Raw genomic sequence first — 19,229 nt, 5'->3', positions numbered from 1 at the left:
CTTCGGCATGGCAATTCATGTCTTGTGCCGCAAAAGATGCTCAGACTGTACATTCTTACTTACGTTTCAAGTAAACTGACCTCCAAGAATTCCCCATACAGTTGCTTTTGTGATAATCCAGACAATCTCATTAATTTGTGCGGGAAATCGGACAAGATTCTCTAAAAGGACACCTTCGTTGCCATAGAATACCAAACGTGGTGAAAACGGCCGATTTTGACGTCGGGTCTACGGGAAATGCGCCAAATGTTGTTTCAAATGGCTCCCTGTTCACCAATATTGCGTATTTTCACATTGTTCAAAGCTTCATGGTGAAGTCAAAATAAAATTATTTCTAAGCGCATAAAAAATCGCCATTTCGGTCATGCCCGAAAGTGATGTTCTATCAATTGCAAATGACATCCATTTTTAAATGCGTTTTAAAGTGGCTTTTCAAAGAATGACCATGCCCCAAAATCACATGCCGACTTATCGGCTGTGAATATCAGTCCTAAAGTGTCCTCCTTTCACCACCGACACAAAGGGCCAGGAAATCCGTCGGACGCACCATCATAAACGGTTGGCCAATCAAATTGCTCGACACAAAGTATTAAATTGAATGACGGCCTGAATTGATAATGCCAACCTCAGGATCAGGTTACCCTTCTTCTATACAACATGCACTGTGCATTTGGGTCAGGTCAGTATCCCGGTAACCGTTGACTCAATGAACATCTGGTCTTCAATTACGATGGCTTTCAGTGCGTGTCTCGTGCGACAACTACGAGTGAATGTGATGTTAGTGTTAGTGGAAACGAAGGGAATGCATGTAGACTACCGATAACGCAACAGCTCTTCTGACGGCTGATCAGGGGAGTTTATCGGCGGTAAAGGATTGATATAATGCACAACGACGGGGATCGGCATGCAAAAATCACCAATAACCGCGAAGATTTTTTTTTTTATAGGTTATTGTTACCATGTTTCTACAGAGACATTGCATCCAGCTAGGCCCTATGTACACTCAGGACGCACGGGTCCGGCCTAATTCCTCACCCTAACCACTGCCACAAGTGGTGAGGTTTCTGGAGGTTTTGCACCGATGACTTCGCCGGCAGCCAACCATAATGTAGTGCCGATGGTTTATCAATTGGATGCAAGGAGCGCTGTAGTCGGAATAACATTTCTTCGCTAATTAGCACAAACAAAGATTTTTTCATCTAATCGTTTTGTTTGTTATTTATTCACATGTAGGTCAAATATGTATGCCATTAAACCAGAGGTATGCCATTAAATCTACAGGCCCTATGTCGAACTCGGCTTAGTAAACCATATAACGAGGTAAATTAAAGAGACGGCGTATAAAAGATGTAGTTTAGTTAGCTTATACTATTTTAGAAATATCTTGATTTTCTCCAAAACAGGAAAAAACACACAAAACTTGACAGTGGAACAGCTGATCACCCGGCTGACACACACTCCAAGCCAGTGAACGCCTACGCCGCCCATCATAACGATAATGTGTTCATTCCTGATACCAATCTATTGAACAGCGCTCTCGGTTTCAGAAACTCTGCATGACATGCCCCAACGGTAGTTGATAAAGCTTGGAATCAGTGAAGCCTTGAAACCAGTGATAAACCTTGGAATCAGTCCTAAAAATGTATAAAAACATGAAATAATGCCATTGGAATCTAAGGTGGTTACGAATCAATATTTGGAGATTATTTTTACATGATCAGGTCGGAATTTGACAGTAGTTTAGAAATCAGTCGCATATCCGATTCAACAATCTATATTTTAGAACAGCCCAGTCATACCTCGCCTCCAGTATACATTACTGATCTCCCAAATATGGGCATGCACGTCACGACACGCCCACCACACACCCAAAATATGGACCAATCAGCGCTCCGCTTACTACGCCACCACACGGGGCCTATTTAAACTACGGAGCAGTGTTATCATACAGGGTGATACAGAGAAGATTGACTACATCATGCAGTACTTGCTGGCACTGATCCGTACATCATCTTAAACATGACAAGAAACGTATAGGAAGATTTATTACCGAAGGTTTGAGCCGGGTTTGGAGATGAAAAATGAGAACGAATTCCTTCACGGTGAGCGATTTCGTACATTTTCATGTACACATCGAGGGATGTAGATATATTTTCGTGATATGTCACCAGTTCTAAGCGGACACATTTTTTAGTGATTCCCGTGTACATGTTTGTCCTATCTACCAAGCTTAACCAGAGCATTATATATACAAAATGATTCTTCTAATAAAAACGTTTTATTTTAGTATATAGAATACAAAACAATCACAAAACCTTTCTTTTGCTTTCATTGAAAAGAAATCATTAGATATTTGCAGTTGCGGCCCGTCATGAATATAAGTTTATTTTTTAACGACAACAATACATTTCAAATGCATTCCATGATGACGTCATCCTCCACAAAAAGGTTGTTTCTGGAACTACTGGCAAATTGCTATCAATAAAGTCAGCTGGGACGAGATGGGCAGTTGGAAGGGTATAAATCGTGGAAGGAACGCACCCGATTTCACGCGGTACTTGCACAGTGATTCCACGGTTTAGGACTGACTCTTCCATGGTTTAGCACAGGTCACATGGTTTCACTGATTCCAAGCTTTATCAACTACCTGCCCCAACTCGTGCAGGTGCTCGTTCAGTGCCAGATATAATAGGGAACAGGATATCAAACATTTTTTTAGGAACTACCGTACCAAAGCGGATAAATCTACAGAAATGATAAATGTATATTTTGGACCAAAAATACGAAGTTACATGCATATTTCGACAAGAGCTACTATCAGCAAGTGCATTTTGAGCGGGATTCGGCTGAAATCGCTATCAGGAACTGGGATATGACTTTATTTTAAACGAGACGTCAAAATAGGTAACCCCCCCCCCCCCCCCCTGTATAGTACCCCCAGGTATATGGCACGGCTTTACCCGCCGGCCATGAGGGAATTCCTTTATGGCCCAGTGGTTGGCGCGTTGGCCCCAGAGTGGTGATTGCCCCAGAGTGGTGACCGGCGCGTATAATACATCTGGCGACCTTCCCACGCGATGCGAGCTCTGAATTTGTAGTTCGGTACTGAGACGCATGAACCGCTTAGTAGGATCGCGGACGATCCATCTCTGTCCGAAGGGGGGAATGATGTATAGTACCCCCAGGTATATGGCACGGCTTAACCCGCCGGCCATGAGGGAATTACTTTATGGCCCAGTGGTGGGCGCGTTGGCCCCAGAGTTGAAGTTAAGCAACGTTGAGCGCGGTCAACCTTCGGATCGGTGACCGGCGCGAACAATACACCCCCCCCTCCACTCTTTTATGGAGACAATTCAGATTTGATTGAATGGATCGATGTTGCCACATTTTCATCGCGTGTAGAACTTGTACATGACCAAATATTGGGAAATTACCTTTTTTTTCTGGTTTTCTCTAACTTTAAAAGCGTATTTCTCAAGACGTCCTTGACAGGAGCAATTAAAACCTACGCTGTTCGTTAGAGGAAATCAAGATATATCGTTCTTTTGAGACAAATAAACCAAAGATCCGATAAGATTTGACCGATGATTGTCAGAACAATTATCGGAAGAAAACGCTCCAATTCGGTAATTCGTAGTGAGATCTTTATCTAACTTTATTCCTTTATGATAGAAACCAATATGAAGTTATTTTCACATGCTAAAAGCGTCTGACCAGATTTTTTAGATGTCCTCTATCAAAAGAAAACTGTCTCTTATATTTGCTATTGCTGTTGACTCACCTATCGCCGACCTCCCTGATCATCCGCTGAATGTTCTTGGGCAAACGTTCAAAGGGCAGTGCTCCAAGGGCAGCTACTGATTCTGGCTTGAGGAAGGGTAAGAAATCGGGATCTGGGTTATGCCCCTCGATCTCCCTTTCCTCTTTCTCACCAGTGCATGCCGAGGTCAAGATCAGTAAGATCGCTAAATATCGGTGCACAACCATGTCGCAACAGAATATGGAATGAATTAGGGTCGTGATATCAAGATACGAATTACATTATCGCACGTATCAACTAATAAAACAATGATAATGATCATTATTTTAATGGAAGTGATAAGCATATCGATGGTTAAAAGTGTTGCGGTTCTTGCAAAAAAAATGCAGAGCAAATGATACAGTTCATATCAATGGCCAATATGAGTAAAACCAAGTAGTTGATTTGGATCACCTCAGTTAAAAGCTTTAAGAGACCGTCCACGGATGGACCATGCAAAAGGTGATAAGGTGAGGGTCATAGATTTCGCTGAAATTTGTTTCGGTTAGTCATACAATAAAATTACAACTGGTCGAGTATTTTTCATAGAAAATATTCAGGGCATGAATGGTAGGAAAAAACGATTATGACACTTAAGAAATGGACCCGTGTTAGAAACATCAAATTTGGAACAAATGCGTATATAATCTGCAAGCATTAGGACTCATCAACAGAATCTAAAAGCCGATCGGCGCACCTCGAAAACTACAAAAAATGGCATCCACTCTATGATCAAAAACACAAACTTAGAGCAGTAAACAACTCATTGAAAGCATATGGTGCAACAATGTCGACGTCCTTGTGCATGGGCATAACACTGTTCGGTTGCGGGTCATTTAGAACCCAAGATTGTTTATTTTGTTACAGCCTGTATGCTGTTAGCCTGAGACTTGTTTACAAACACGATTTATTTTAGGCCTATGCATTTACTTACTTATGTAAGCGCATGGGTTCATTTCTGGCATAGTTTTCTATACTCAGCCATTCGTGTACAGAGCTCTGTGGTGTGGAGACCAGAAGAACGTTTGCTCCTGTTTCTCCTTCGTAGACGTTTTACTACAAGGTTCGACGTTTTTGTGATTAATTCTTTCCAAGCCTAATGGAAATGCATATTATGAGGGAGTCATCCATCATAATAGACTTTATGCTGGGATACACCGGTTTGAACTCGCTGAACTGCTAACCTCAATATTTGAGGACATCGTTTATATTCTCATCACTCTTCGATGTATGCAAATTAGTTCTTTGTCTTAGGGAGACATCACGCGATTGTCTCCCCACTCGCCTAAAGATTCTGAAGCGAAAGCAACTCTACAACTTAGACTTTTTATGAGACCCTCTCGCTTACTCTACAACTCGATTGGACCGTTTACTTTCGCCCTTCCATGCTGCTGCTGTCCGTTTAGGTTTCTACATTATATACGTGGAGTGAGGATCTCAAGACTTCCAAGGATCTACAACTTGGATCGTTCCTTTCGTCCGTCAATTGCGGCTGCTGTCGTGGATCGGAGTACGAGGATACAAACGCTTTCCAAGTTCATCCACGAGTGTGGCATAGAGCTTATCAAAATGTCAAGTTGTGGTAAATACATGGCTGGGATGGACCAAAGTGGAATTAATTCTCAATCTGTGGTTGATTCTTAATCTACAGAGTCAGGCCATCACAGAAATATGCTTTTTGATAATATATTTAAGAAAATGTGATCTCACTGGTCAGTTTAGAACTTGTACTTTGCCAGGGCCATATCAATGCGCCAGTGACGTTTTGATGGATATGGTGTACGGAAATATTTTTTTCTCAGGCAATCGGTATTGGAATTTTTAAAAACTTTATTATGCTATTGGCAAAGGGTTCTTCTTGACACATATAAACTTTTGTGCAGATTGATTGGTCCAATGAGTACTTTTTTTACCAAAACCTATGCACAACAATGTACACGTAATGTACACATGTTTTAATAGAGGACTCTGGCCTAGTAGTAGTTGTGCTTTTAACTTTTGATCCATTCAACTTGGACAACTTTGCTTAACTTTGTTTAAGTTACAATGGCATTCGCCCAGGTTAATCGTTTTCGTGTCCTAATTTTCGGCCACAGCTATATCAAAAGGCTTCAGAAATTTGCCGTCTCCGGTACTCGGTTCGGCCAATTTCAGCCTGGCCTGACGGGTCATTATCTACAACTGGCTGAGTGCAACGTTGTCTTTCGGGGAGTGCCAGGTTTGAATTTGGCGCGTATCTATAATTCACAGGTTTTGTTCAACAAAATCCGTGCTTATTACCCTGATTTGATCATCCTGCAGGTCGGTGGAAACGACCTGTGTAAGTCGTCCAACTCTGCTGAGCAGGTAGCGAGTGACCTCTCTAGGTTTGCTTTTGAGTTGCATCAACTCTGTGATTGTAGAGTTCTGATTTCCCAATTGATCCCTAGAGTTTGGTGCCCTCCTGGATATAATGTTAAGGTACAACTTTGCAACAAACGCCTTGCCGAACTCAATTCAGTTTCTGCAGCCGTGTCGCTTTGGAAACATAAGGGCATCTGGAATGCAGAGCGTTGGATCTACGACACTGACGGAGTCCACTTTAATGACCTGGGCAACTTCAAATTGTTCAAGAGCTACAGGGCTGCGGTCGGTTTATCGTCCGCAGAGTTTAATTCGGTATGACAATGCTTCTTTGCTTTCAGGAAAACTAGGTAAAACCTTTGCTTCCCTTAATATGGGACGCTCTCCGTAATTCATTTTCCCCTTTATATCGGATTTCGCCCATAGATTGGGTTATTTGTTTAAATCCGTTTATGCCTATGTCACGGTGACTTCAACCAATTTCTAATTTTCAATTCCTGATTCCCTTGAAATGAGACGTACATTACCTTTTTATCCCCTCCAACAAGCTGTTGGTATTCGGCTCCCTACAGGAGTCTTTTATTTGGCTACATGGTAGTCTTTGGCTACAAAGAGGGTCTTTTTGGCCCCAGCTCAAAAGGGCATTCGATCAGAAGCTTTCCTTTTAGGCTTCCTCTTTAAAAACACAACTCAAAAACAACAACAACGCCAATGAATAATGAGGGTACTGAAGTTTACTAAACGTATATGGCAAGCCAGAGTGGACACAATTCGTATTTTATATCCTTATATATTGTTATTTTATGTGGATATATATTCATATTTTATGTCCATATATATTCCGACCAATCAGAATGAATTTCTTTATATGCACAATAATTCATTTTATATACACATACATTCCATTTTATGTCCACATAAATTCAATTATATGTCCACATAAAATCCGATTTTATGTCCATATAAATTATTTTATGTGGAGATACAGTGAGTACTTAGTTAACTGGTGCTGGTCTAAAATTTTCTAAGTCCATAATAGGTCATTATAATATGCATTTTAGGCCCAGATGGGTTGTGCAGGGCCTACATTCCTTTTGAGAAGCATGAATGGGCTAATAATGACAACTTGAGCCTACTGCACATGTCGGCATTGATACCTATTGACTATGATCACTTTCATCAAGTACTCAGAAAGTTTTAATAGCTTGAAATCCGACATGCAGAAAGTCCATCCAAGACTACGATCACTGGCCAGTGCTTTTCATGGAAAATGAATGTCGTTACAAGCTTTTTACAGGGTAAACCCTAAAAAAAGTGGCATTTGAATCAGGGAGGGGATGTGAGATTTTTGCCCAAAAGTTTAACTTGGGGGGTAAAGTAACTAACACTTACATAACCGATGCCATTAACAACATTTACTTATTCACTACTTTGCACTACAACTGTTTTACAATTCCAAGTTGTCGTCAAAATTTAAGTTATCATCATCATTATCGGAGTCTGACAATTCGTTTTCACCAAGCAACAAATCATCTGCAACATCATCACGATAATGACCATCTGGTTGAGGTGTTAAGCCAGCCACTTGAAATGACTTAGCCGCAGACTCAGGAGCTACATCATTCCATGCTCTACTTATAATGCCGAGTACATCCTGTAATGTAATTTTGCGTTTCATAAAATTTGTAACCCAACCCACTGATGCAGAAAACTGGGACCTTTCGGGGCGACGTGCTGCAATGTCCTCAAGTTCATTGTGTGGGAGTTGGCCCCACCAGTTCTGAAATTCAATCGTTGCATCATTAACAATGTCCGACCGAGAAACGGGCAGGGCAATATTCCTCCGTTCTTGAAAATGCTGGTGCACGATATTCTCAACTTCCGGCCAACAACCATCATGGTCGGTTCTGACTCGCCGGCGTTCTGCATTTTCCTCCACTTGATCCGTCATTTCATCGATGTTCTGTATCCATCTCCTGAGCGTTGTTGGGGATAGTCGATAGCGCCTAGCATACTCATTGACATTTAGAATGCGGCCATGTTCAATTGCTGTTTGGCAATCCAAGGCATGTCGCAGCCTGGCTTCAACAGTGTAACTGTTACATCGTCGAGGGAGACCAACTGCTGCAGCACCATTCTGCTGATCGGCATCATCATCATCATCATCGTCATCATTGCCAGCATCCATCATTGACTGACACATGACAAAGAGCGAAAGCATCAGCAGTAACAACAACGTTGTGTTCCTCATGATTTGAACTTTCTACAGGAATGACCAATATGATTGTTAGGGTAAAGGGCCTAGGAAATTACACAACTGCAATTGCCTTTCATACCAACCATTGATTGATAAAATTGGCCACAGAAGACCAGATCAAGAAATGAACATGTAATCAAAACTCTGTCATTTTCTTCATTGAAATGTGATTAGTATAGGCCCTACATGGTCGTAAATCGACAATATCCCATTCTGGGCCTCTATTAGTGACTTAGAAAATTTTAGACCAAGCACCAGTTAACTAAGTAGTCACTGTATATTGGTATTTTATGTCCATATAAATTAGATTATATCTACACATAAATTAGACCGGACGAATTTATCACCACATAAATTCCCATTTTATATGGACATAAAATCAGCCAATCAGAATGCCGCTTTATATGTGCTTATATATTCCACTTCCGTATTGAAAACTTCTACTTCCGTATTAGAATCGGTCACTTCCGTATTAAAATACTTTTGGCCAATGGGAACCATCGTTTCATTGGCGCGCGCAGCTGCATTGTGGGTCGCGCGTGTGCAGACACTGCCTGCCCGCTGTCTTGTTCAACATTTTTTCGGTTTTGGTTATGGCTCGTGGTAATGATTTCGAAGAATTTATTGATAACTTTAGGAGAGAAGTGAATGATTGCTGTCGAACACTAGTCTGCGATGACGAAAGTGATGCAGGAGTAACAGTTTTGGCACGTTTGGACGGCCTCCAACGTGGTTTGAGTCGTGCCCACGCCATGTTCATGCAACGTCCCAATGGCGATGAGCTTTACCGAAACATTTCGGCATCGCTAAATGGTATCATGGGCGAAGTTCAAAGTTCAAGAGAGGCTTCAAAAAGAGATAAGGTCACCACTAATGACTAAACTAACACGAAGTTGATTTCACCTGCCGCAAGGCCAGGGCTAGAGGCCTAGCTAGACGACCTCCTACCCGTACCGTCCTTTAGGTAGACCCCTCTTCTCTAAGGTATACCTACCTGGCTATAGCCATAGGCCTAGTCCAAAAAGTTTCAATGGTAGGCTACCTTGTACCTATAGGTATAGGTATATAGCTACCTACTATAACAACTTCAGAGATTTGAAAATTTCCGCTGTTGCAATAATTAGGTCGGTATTCCCTGATCCGTGTAATTGTGTGCAGAGCCAGAGGGTGCAAGGTTTTTCCAATTTGTCTTGAGGACAATTCTCTGTGTATAAACTTGGCAGCCTGCATGGAGATTATGAATGATATTCTGTCAATCTGTTATTTTATTTTTGTCGGCTCGAGGAGAAACAGTCAATTACAGATCTCTTCGTCATTGTACTGGTGGCAGAGGGGCATCTAAATTTGACATCACCAAAAACCAGTTGCAGTTCCTGATTGCCTGTCGCTTCACCAAAAAGAAAATTGCCGATATAATGAAAGTTTCTGCCAAAACAGTCTCAAGAAGGATGCGGTAAGTCAGTTTTATCTATTTTACAGAACCCTCAGTGTATGTATGTGGATTTGTGCAAAGTCCTTGAAAAAGACAAAAAAGGTGCCGAGGACCTAGTTCATGAGATCCAAAAGCAGTGAATCTCTTGAGACGGCGAGATCAATAATTCATGAGCACCCTTCATGAAGTAATTAATAACTGCCACGAGTTTCAATAAATATGACGTAATATTTGATTTGAAAAAAAAGGATTTTTCACAAGTCAAGAAAAGTATGAAAAAATTGTGTTAAAAATGCAAGAAAATAAGACAAAAGGATTCCTTGATTCTTTATTCAAGCCTAGTAAGTACTATACCACTAGGTACCTATGATGATGTGTTGTCTTGAACTAATGTTCCCTAAATTGATTTTACAGAGAGTTCTCATTGGAAAGTGCAGAGTACAGTAACATTGAAGATGGCGAACTTGATGAAAAGGTTCGTTCAATTATTCAAGAAAATCGGAGGATTGGTGCATGTAATGTTCAAGTGCGGCTGAAGAACATTGGTGTAAGCGTCACGAGGGAAAGGGTCCGATGCTCAATGCGGCGAGTTGATTCAGTTGGTGTTGCCCTTCGTGCAAGGAGGGTTATAAAAAGACGCTCGTACTATGTGGCTGGGCCCAATTCACTGTGGCATTTAGATGGAAACCACAAACTGATAAGGTTAGTTAGTACTTGCTACAATTCCTTGGTCATGATGGCTTGGTTTGTTAGTGTGAAGGAGCACCTGCAGCTGAAGGGCCAGAAGACCCTAAAGATTCACCTAAGAAGAATTGAAGAAATGGACGTAGTCAGCTTTTCACAAAAGGCAGTTTATGCAGAATTCGGCAACCAGCTGGTCTCAACTTGGCCAAAATCCTCGCACTGGCCAAATTTTAAACTAAATCTTTTAGTTAGAAATTTTGCCAGAGTGATGATTTTGCCAGAGTGATGACTTTGGGGGTGATGCCACTGTATTTAGAGTGCAGCGGCTTTTTTTTCAGATTTTAATCGCAGCATTTTGTGGGCGCAAGTTACTTTTTATCCTGTCTGTGGCAATTGCCGTAGTATAATTCGAAACTGGAGAATCTATGATCCCAACTGACTTTCTGTTTTTTTTTCAGATGGCGTGTTGTAATTCATGGTGCCATTGATGGATTTTCCAGGCTGGTGACATACCTCAAAGCATCCACAAACAACAAATCCAGTACTGTTTTCCAGAGCTTTGAGGAAGCTGTGAAGGAATACGGTATACCATCACGCATTCCTGTTGACAGCGGAGGAGAGAATAAAAAAATCTTTGAATACATGGAATGCTGTCGTGGATCTGGACGAGGCACAGTCATAAAAGGGAAAAGTGTCCACAATGTGAGAATCGAGAGGCTTTGGCGAGATGTATGGGATAATACTGTTAATGTATTTTATGACCTTTTCACAGCATTTGAGGAATCTGGAGTGCTGAATCCAAACAGTGAGGAACAGTTGTTTGCCCTACATTATGTTTTTATGCCATGTATTCACAAATCATTAAATGACTTTGTGGCATCGTGGAATCACCACACATTGCGGACAGAAAGTGCGTCTCCAGTGCAGTTATTTGTCAGCAAATCCTTGGCAATGCATGAGTCTACCCACACTGGCATCAGGGGAATTTTTTCTGAGCAGGAGGAGAATGAAAACATGGACATCAGTGACGAGCATGGTGAAATTGAGGGTGAAGAAAACACTGTAGAAGATGATGGATATTTGACAATTGTCAATGTCCCAGACACAGTAATACCACTGACACCTGAACAAATGCAAGATCTGCAGTCTGCAGTGGACCCATGTGCAGATCTTAATGAAGAAGGCAAAGGACTTAATAAATACTTTCAAGTTTTGGACTACCTTTCTGAGAATGCTCACAGTCCATAAAGTCCCAAAAGCAAAACATCAAGGTGACATAGTTATCAAGGTGACATAGTTATCACTACACAGTGTGGCACGACCTGCAAATTCCCTAAGCTGATGGCATCACATGCATAAAGTCCGACACAACCTCTCCTGAGCCAAAAAGAATGTGGAAGAAAGAAATCTGATCATAGTGGTTAACCACTGTCCAATGGTTTTAATCGCCCGTGACTATTACACAACAATAACCAACAAAGAAAACCGGCGGCAGGTTATAGTCAATTTCGTAATTATTATGAGTCGCATTTCCTTTTCGACTATTTAAGACCACTAAGTCAACTGAAGTCTCAGTTGGGGGATGAATTGCAGTTATTTCAGTCAGATTGTATTACTCTCACCCTTATGGTCCCATGCATTATGTAAAATGAAAATCCTCCTGTTCAAGAATTTGTTTGTGAATTATAAGCTTGGCATTTTATTATCAGAAAATGACTGGTGTTTCTATTGTATTGACAGCTGGCTGGCATAGAAAGTGGGGTCCTGGGCCCGGTTATTCAAAACAAGATTGGTCACTAACTTGCCGTTAAAATTTATCTTGGCGTTATCTCCTTCAGTTAAAAGTCAGTTTGTCAAGATAAACTAACGTGAAGATAATTTCACTTGCATTGAACAACCCAGCCCTGAACTGTCTACTTGTCACAGCCAAGATGTCTTTGAAAGTGTCCAAAGAAGACCTGGTGGCCAAAAATTCACTATATGACTTAGTGATATTTGTGTGTAATATTGGTGCCCCATTGAATTCCAAGGTTTGGAATATCTGGGAACGAGTTTACACTAGCACCCTTCAGTGTTGCCTGTCCACACTGAACTTTTAATTTATCAGGATATACAGGATCACATTGACTACAACATGTTGATTGGTTGAGGCTCAAACCTTAGCAAACTAGTTTGTCAAGAAGGTGCATGTCCTAACTTCTGCAAACTTGTTTGCTGGAGTTTGGCAAGAGGTGCAGGCTGGGCTTAATACTTACATGGAAGTAAACCTGCAAGGTTTGGATATGGCTGTGCTGTAATGAGGTACCCTTAAACAAGCGAGTCTAGTATATCCAACAGATCAGGTGCTTTGCCACCCAAGAACCACTACTCTAAGATTGCATCTTCATCAAAATACCAGGGGCCAGGTTTCACAAAAACAAGTCTGAAATTAAGTTCAAGACATGTCTAGTTTTTTGTGAAATCCAGTATTAGTATTTTTCAATGGGGCCCAATGTACACTCCCACAGGCAGTGGTTAAGTCTCGGCGTTGATAGGAGGTAACTTTGTGCTGACGATACACCGATGTGGGCCCAATGGTGCCCATGAGAAATCCACAACTTCACATTCCCAACTGGTGAGACCATGATTTGTAAAGCAATAAAGGATGAAACATTTTCTTTGAACTAACTTTTTATTGGCAAAATACTTTACAACAGGACTAGATAATATTGTAATGCTTTTATTTGGCGCTTGGCTCTGACTTAACTCAATATCAATATATTTGAAAAAAAAAACTACGTATGGCCTGTATGCACCAACAAAAATGATTTCAATCTCATTTTAAGCCACATGTTTTCCATTGTTGAGGCCCACCAGGGCACAAAATGACAGTGGAAAAATTGTGGTTTTAGCAAAGTTTGGTTTGATCTTCTTTGGTGCATACAGCCCAGTAACTTTCAAACTGGCTAGGCAGCCAATTTGAACACTGCCCTTCTACAGGGTGGCCCAGAAAAGTGCCCCCAATTTTTTCCCTTGGGTCCAGGGGCCAGAGGGTATTCAAGAATCCCTCGCAAATCTTTTGCCTCTCAGCAAGCAAACGATGGAACATAGTTAAACCATGGATTTTCAAGGTCGCCAAGTTGCGAAGGCTTTAGTGGTCCCTGATTGTCCGATGTCCATACCATGTTGGCAATGACAAGGTGGATTAATGACGTCCGTGAAGATAAACCACATGTAGCAATTTGAATTTCATTAAAACATCACGGATTAAACAAATTAGAGCCAGGTCTGCAAATTCCCATTGTCTGCAAATTAGACCTTGCCTTTGGTGAGAAACCTTTTCAGTCGCTACAGCTTGTTGAATAAATTTTATAAAATAAAAGAATTGACATGTACCCTCTCAACTTTACAACCAAACAACAGCGAAACTAGCTTCAGATAGAATTAACTTAACTTCCTCATGACAATACCCCCTCCAGATGAGGACTTCTGAGGCATTTTCCTGATCATTTGTAATTGCCCAAGCACATAGTTGCATGTACATTCAACCTCAAACCATTTGGCCCTGAAACGGTGCCCTCTAACCTTCTACCGAGAATTTTGGTGGAAAGTATTCACCCTATTGATCGGAAGTGTGGGCAACTCAAAAATGTTAGAAAGAAGTAATTCTTGAGAAATCAATATCGTATCATGTTCAGCACACATACAGGGTGGTCCAAAATACGCCAAAAAATACTTCCACTAACCAGAGCCCAAAAAGAATTGTTCCATACAATTACGAGCATACGCAACAGCGTAGCCTTGTAACTAAGTCTGTTTGTGCTATTTTTGAAAACTGCCTATATTATCGAGAACTCCCACTCTTCCTTAGACACCAGTATAAACAGAAACTCCTGCCTTAATTCTGTAAAGGAAGAGTAAGTACTCGGCAGCTCCAGAAGTGGCCCACATGTCCTTGCAATAGGGTGTCTTGCGAAGCCCTTAGTTTGAATGAAACCAGGATCTCCTGGCAAGACATTACAGATGATCCTGTCACAAATCGTAAGAATTTGGCCAGGAGATCAGGTGTCAGTCCTCGAACAAACTGTTTCAAAAAAGAGAAACATTTTTCCTGGTCAGCTGTTTCCGGAGCAGCTCTGATTGCATCTCTCACCTTTTTTGTTGTGGGTTTTAGCGAGTTAAGCTGGTCCAGAAACAGTTGTACAGTTGACGGGAAAATATTCCGATGTGAGGACAGTAGGTCATAGAAAACGCCTGTGATGAAAGCAGGCTTCTGAACCAGTTGTTTGTTTGCAACACCCAGAAGCAACTGCAGGATATTTGATGCCGTTGGCACTTTATTGACACCAAATCTGCATAAAATATCAAGTAGTTCTTCCTTCTCGTCCTCAGCCAGCTTCCACGACAGGGCGTCTTCAAGGATTTTGCATTCCTCAGGTGCATGATACTGGCAGATTGACCTCAAAAGGAGGTCAGGAGTCACTCCTTCTTTCCCAAAAAGGCATGAAATCAGGAATACTCTGCTCAGGGAAAGAGGAAGTATCCCCTGATCCTTATATCCTTTTAGTAAGATACGGGCTACAGCTAACCATTTGTCCCTATCATAACCACACCTCAAGATGGGGATACGTTCCCCATCACCATCACAATAATGTGCCATGAACAATGTCCAGAAGGATGTGTATGCATCCCTCTCAACCCCACTTCCATCCCCTTCTTCCGTATTACCCTCCATGTTTACAAATTGAAAGGTCACTTTACTTCCAATAATATCTGATGTGAACGCCTGTATCATATCTTCGACAACAGAGGTTCTGTTGATTTGGATGCTAGAAAGAAAGAAGCAGATCACAGTTCAATCTTGTGAGATTCCGACTCATCCATTGTGTCTTTTAAGGTACAATCAATTCATAATATTTCCAATATTACAGACCACCATTTTCCTGGCTTTGTTGTGGCTTCACTTCTTTTTGCACAAAATTCATTCATTTCATTGTGATAAATAATTCATTTAATTATATCAATTTAGTGCAGAATTTGCTTGTGCACACTTCATATTTAATCATCGTAATCATGCCAAACTCATTTGAACCCAGTCTGAAACTCTGGACAGGCATCTTTACCTCAGTTGGTCACCCATGGGTGAAAGGGGGTGACAGTTACCTAAGTGGATCCAATGAAATAATAATGCTTACCAGATTTCAGTATCTGTATTGTCATTGTTGATTACACTGGGTGCTATGTCCAATGTGGGATGAGGCAGTTGCTCTAATCTTCGCCGAGGTCTTGATGCTGACCTCGGTGGTGGTGGTGGTGGTGGTGGTGTCGGCGATCGAGGGGGTGGTGGTGGTGTCGGCGACCGAGGTGGTGGTGTCGGCGACCTTGGCGGTGGTGTTGCCAACCGAGGTTGTGGTGCCGGTAACTGAAAAAGTTAATAAAAGCTTTATGGGATTTGTGCCCATGAAACAAGGTAGTATTGTTCACATCAGATGAATCAATACAGTATTGCCTCACCTTGTGATGTTTCATACAGATTTTTTGGCAATTACAAACACACTGCATGTATTATCGGTTATTTACACATGAGTTCTTCTCTTCAATATCCATGGTGGTGCAACATTGAAAATTACCTGATCTTGATGATTCCTTGGCCCACGCCGCATTCTTCTAGGCCGCCTCTGCACTGGCTGTAAAATAACAAGAAATCGATTACAATTTCAAAGCCTGTGTGACCATGCAACCGTCATGCTTTTGTTGAATGTTGCAGTCACAGACAGCTGTTCAAGTTACTAACATCCTGTGAGCTCTTCAACTGTTCAGACTCCTGGGCCGACCCCATAGAAACACTGATAGCAGTGACAGCACCCATCTCTGATAAGTCCTAATGGATTTCACCATTCCACATCCAGCAAGAAGGTTCTGTTAGCGCTTTGAGAGTTTCTATGCGGTCGGCCCTGGTTTGTAACTGTCCGCAGTCTGGGGCAAAGCTACATTTCCACTGCTACTAAAATGCTGCACTGACCACAGTGGAGGTCAACAGCTTAAGAGAGCTTGAAGGCCAAATCTGAGGGAAGAGGGAACCTGAGACTCACTCACCTGGATGGCAGGCATGAAGTCATCCTCACTATTATTAGTCTTGGTATTTTCTTGTAGTCCTGGATCATTATCTGCGATGTGGTTAACCTATCAATAATAAATTGAATAAATTAATTTGAAAGCCACAACAGATGCTGCTGATACCTCGCATCAACATTGACTCCATCTGAATCTTGACTGCGGCATTATGTGGACTAGCATATACCCATGGAGCGGGCAAAGTTGAAATGTAATATACATTAGTTAAATGGGCACGATGATTGAACTACATTAAATTTCTATAACGTTACTGAAGTTTTATTAAAGGTTAAACACGAAATGAACTGCATTTAGGGACTTATTGCTGCTATCTACATGAAACCCCCAATAGATTGATTGGAGTACGCTATTTTGCACAATGCATTGAGACCAGTGACAGCAGGTCCTGTTCCAAATAAGGGCCTCACATATTAGGCATATCACCTACCCACTCCCGTACCCAATGCCACTGTCGGACCAAAGCCAGGCGCATGGAGAGATGCAGAACGCAATTCAAACTGACAACATCAATCAGTAAAGAATAAATCAAAGAGCAAGCGCTGGCCACTGTACATATTTTGTCCATCCTGGCATAACTGTTTATTGATACCCTGACTGCATGTTCCGGTAGGCCACCCTGCAGAATTTGCCTTATCACTCCGGTCAGTGTTTCTCGAATAGAACTAAAATAGAATAGGCTAATCATTAATCTCCCTGCTAATACCCTGCACCATGGACCAGGTTGTATAGCACTACATACGTGCTGGAAGCTAATACTGATGTGGCAGGGAGAATATGCGTGAAGTTTGTGTATGCTTTTGAGAATGAGCGGAGCTCTCCAGTCGACGTGCTCTCTGAAAAGTTGTTATTTATTCCAAAACCACCAATATGTTCGACGTATGACACCCTCAGTGACACTCTTAGTTATGATCCACACCTACGAAGCCAAAAGTTGCAAGAATTCGACGCATTTCCGAGGCCCAATTTTGAAACAAAAATCGCCTCCTATTTAGCGGCCACAACGCGCATTATAGTATAGATACCAAAGCTGCATTAACTGTTTTTTCTTGTAACAAGATTCGGAAAACCACTATGTTGTACGGCTGTACTATTCTTAGGGAAAATTAACAATGCTTCTGAATTTACTCACCTGCAAATCTGGCAATTGCTCAATGTCTTCAGCAAAAGTATTCTGTCGAAACAGCACCTGAACAGAATGAAAAAACAACCTAATCAACAAGCAATCATGTGAATTTAAGAACTGACCAAAATCAAACAAAAGCCTCCATAATAGAAATCTGCTCCACAGTACACACATCTGGCCATAATGCAGAATTTAATGCATGATATATATTACTGTCTCCAGTTCATGAGGCCTGCTGACATCACGCTGTATCTAGATCCAAATGGCACTGATTACCATCACATAATGGGTGGGGCTAGATCACGTCCATGCGGTCAGTGTTGTGTGGTGATGTTCATTATCATATTCATAGCAAGCAACTTTCAATTCTGTTGTCCGTAGGATCAGTAATACTGAATTTGAATCTGTATTACTCATGACTCGGAACTGGTCGTAACAGTCAAAACCCATCAATTCCCATAGCTCTCAAATGTGGCATTGGAAGACATTCTAATTTAACAGTTGGTGTACCAGCAGCAATGAACTCTCCTTCTGAAGATGACAGCTTACCATCCTTATCCTGAAGGAAAATTGAAGGTTGGCAAGTTAAACAAGTTAAGTTCTAATAAAGTATACAAACTGGACCAGACCTTAAACTCAATGACTAGCTGTGCCTTCATACATAGTCATAATCCCACAAAATAAGATTCCAAATTCTCCCAACGAGGAATAATAGAGTTGAAGGGAATTTCTGTTCTCTTCAGAAGCATCACATATAGGCCATAATATTAATCAATGTAGGATCACTGGTGCCAGATGTGAGCACTCCAACCCTACTTACTAAGTGGTGCTTGAACCTCTTGTCAACTTACAGTATGTAGTTCATCTGTCCACAGAATAAGCAACACCATTTGTGAGTTGATCCCCATATCATTCAAGGATTTCTCTTCATCTTCAGTGGACCTGAAGCCAGTTGTTGTTCCAGCTACATGGATTTCAAAAACTGCAGTGGCATTCTCATTTGAGCCAATAACATCTACCAATGTCTGAAAGAAAGAAGCTTGTTATTCAAAACGTGCAACAACTTACAATGGGTACACAATGCACTAGGCCGGTTGGCCCAGAAAAAGTGTCCAGTAACAGCCTTATTTTTTTTCTCGGGGCCAGGTTGTCTGATGTCCATTTGTACCCTGCTGGCAATGGCATTAAAATATTTCAGTTTACTGAATGAGTAAACCAGCCTGATTGTGCTTGATGTCACACAGTGATGCGATGCAATATCGATCAAGTTCTCTGAGACATTTATGGCATGATTCGAGCCTAGGCTTATGCCAGTTTGTTTGGTAGTGCCTGTTATGACACAATCCTTTTTCTGCTATTCTGGCTCATCAATGGTTCATCTTGTCTGTGGCCCTAACATTTAATAATGCTGTTTGACCGATGCGAGAATTCCATTCACCGCAGTCTTGAACTCAATTGAGAAAGTGATTTAGGGTTA

At 41.5% G+C, this 19,229-nt stretch overlaps 1 protein-coding gene and 1 long non-coding RNA gene across 2 annotated transcripts in view; one reads left to right on the top strand and one right to left on the bottom strand.

Annotated features, from left to right (window-relative positions):
* Window positions 1-4,008, bottom strand: part of LOC135486950 (uncharacterized) — a 50,498-nt gene extending 46,490 nt beyond the window's left edge. The window contains exon 1 of the mRNA XM_064770160.1: window positions 3,782-4,008. Coding sequence (XP_064626230.1) covers window positions 3,782-3,987 — 206 coding nt within the window. The 5' untranslated portion in view covers window positions 3,988-4,008. The remainder of the gene's footprint in view (window positions 1-3,781) is intronic.
* Window positions 4,009-9,749: 5,741 nt separating this feature from the next.
* Window positions 9,750-11,060, top strand: LOC135485914 (uncharacterized). Its single transcript, XR_010446655.1, has 3 exons — window positions 9,750-9,852; window positions 10,246-10,533; window positions 10,974-11,060. It is a non-coding gene; the product is annotated as an uncharacterized LOC135485914 (long non-coding RNA).
* The last annotated feature ends 8,169 nt before the right edge of the window (window positions 11,061-19,229 follow it).

The sequence above is a fragment of the Lineus longissimus genome, chromosome 4, assembly GCF_910592395.1.
Source record: "Lineus longissimus chromosome 4, tnLinLong1.2, whole genome shotgun sequence".
Classification (NCBI taxonomy): domain Eukaryota; kingdom Metazoa; phylum Nemertea; class Pilidiophora; order Heteronemertea; family Lineidae; genus Lineus; species Lineus longissimus.
The sequence above is the reverse complement of the archived record's forward strand: the minus strand, read 5'-3'. Positions and strand labels throughout refer to the sequence as shown.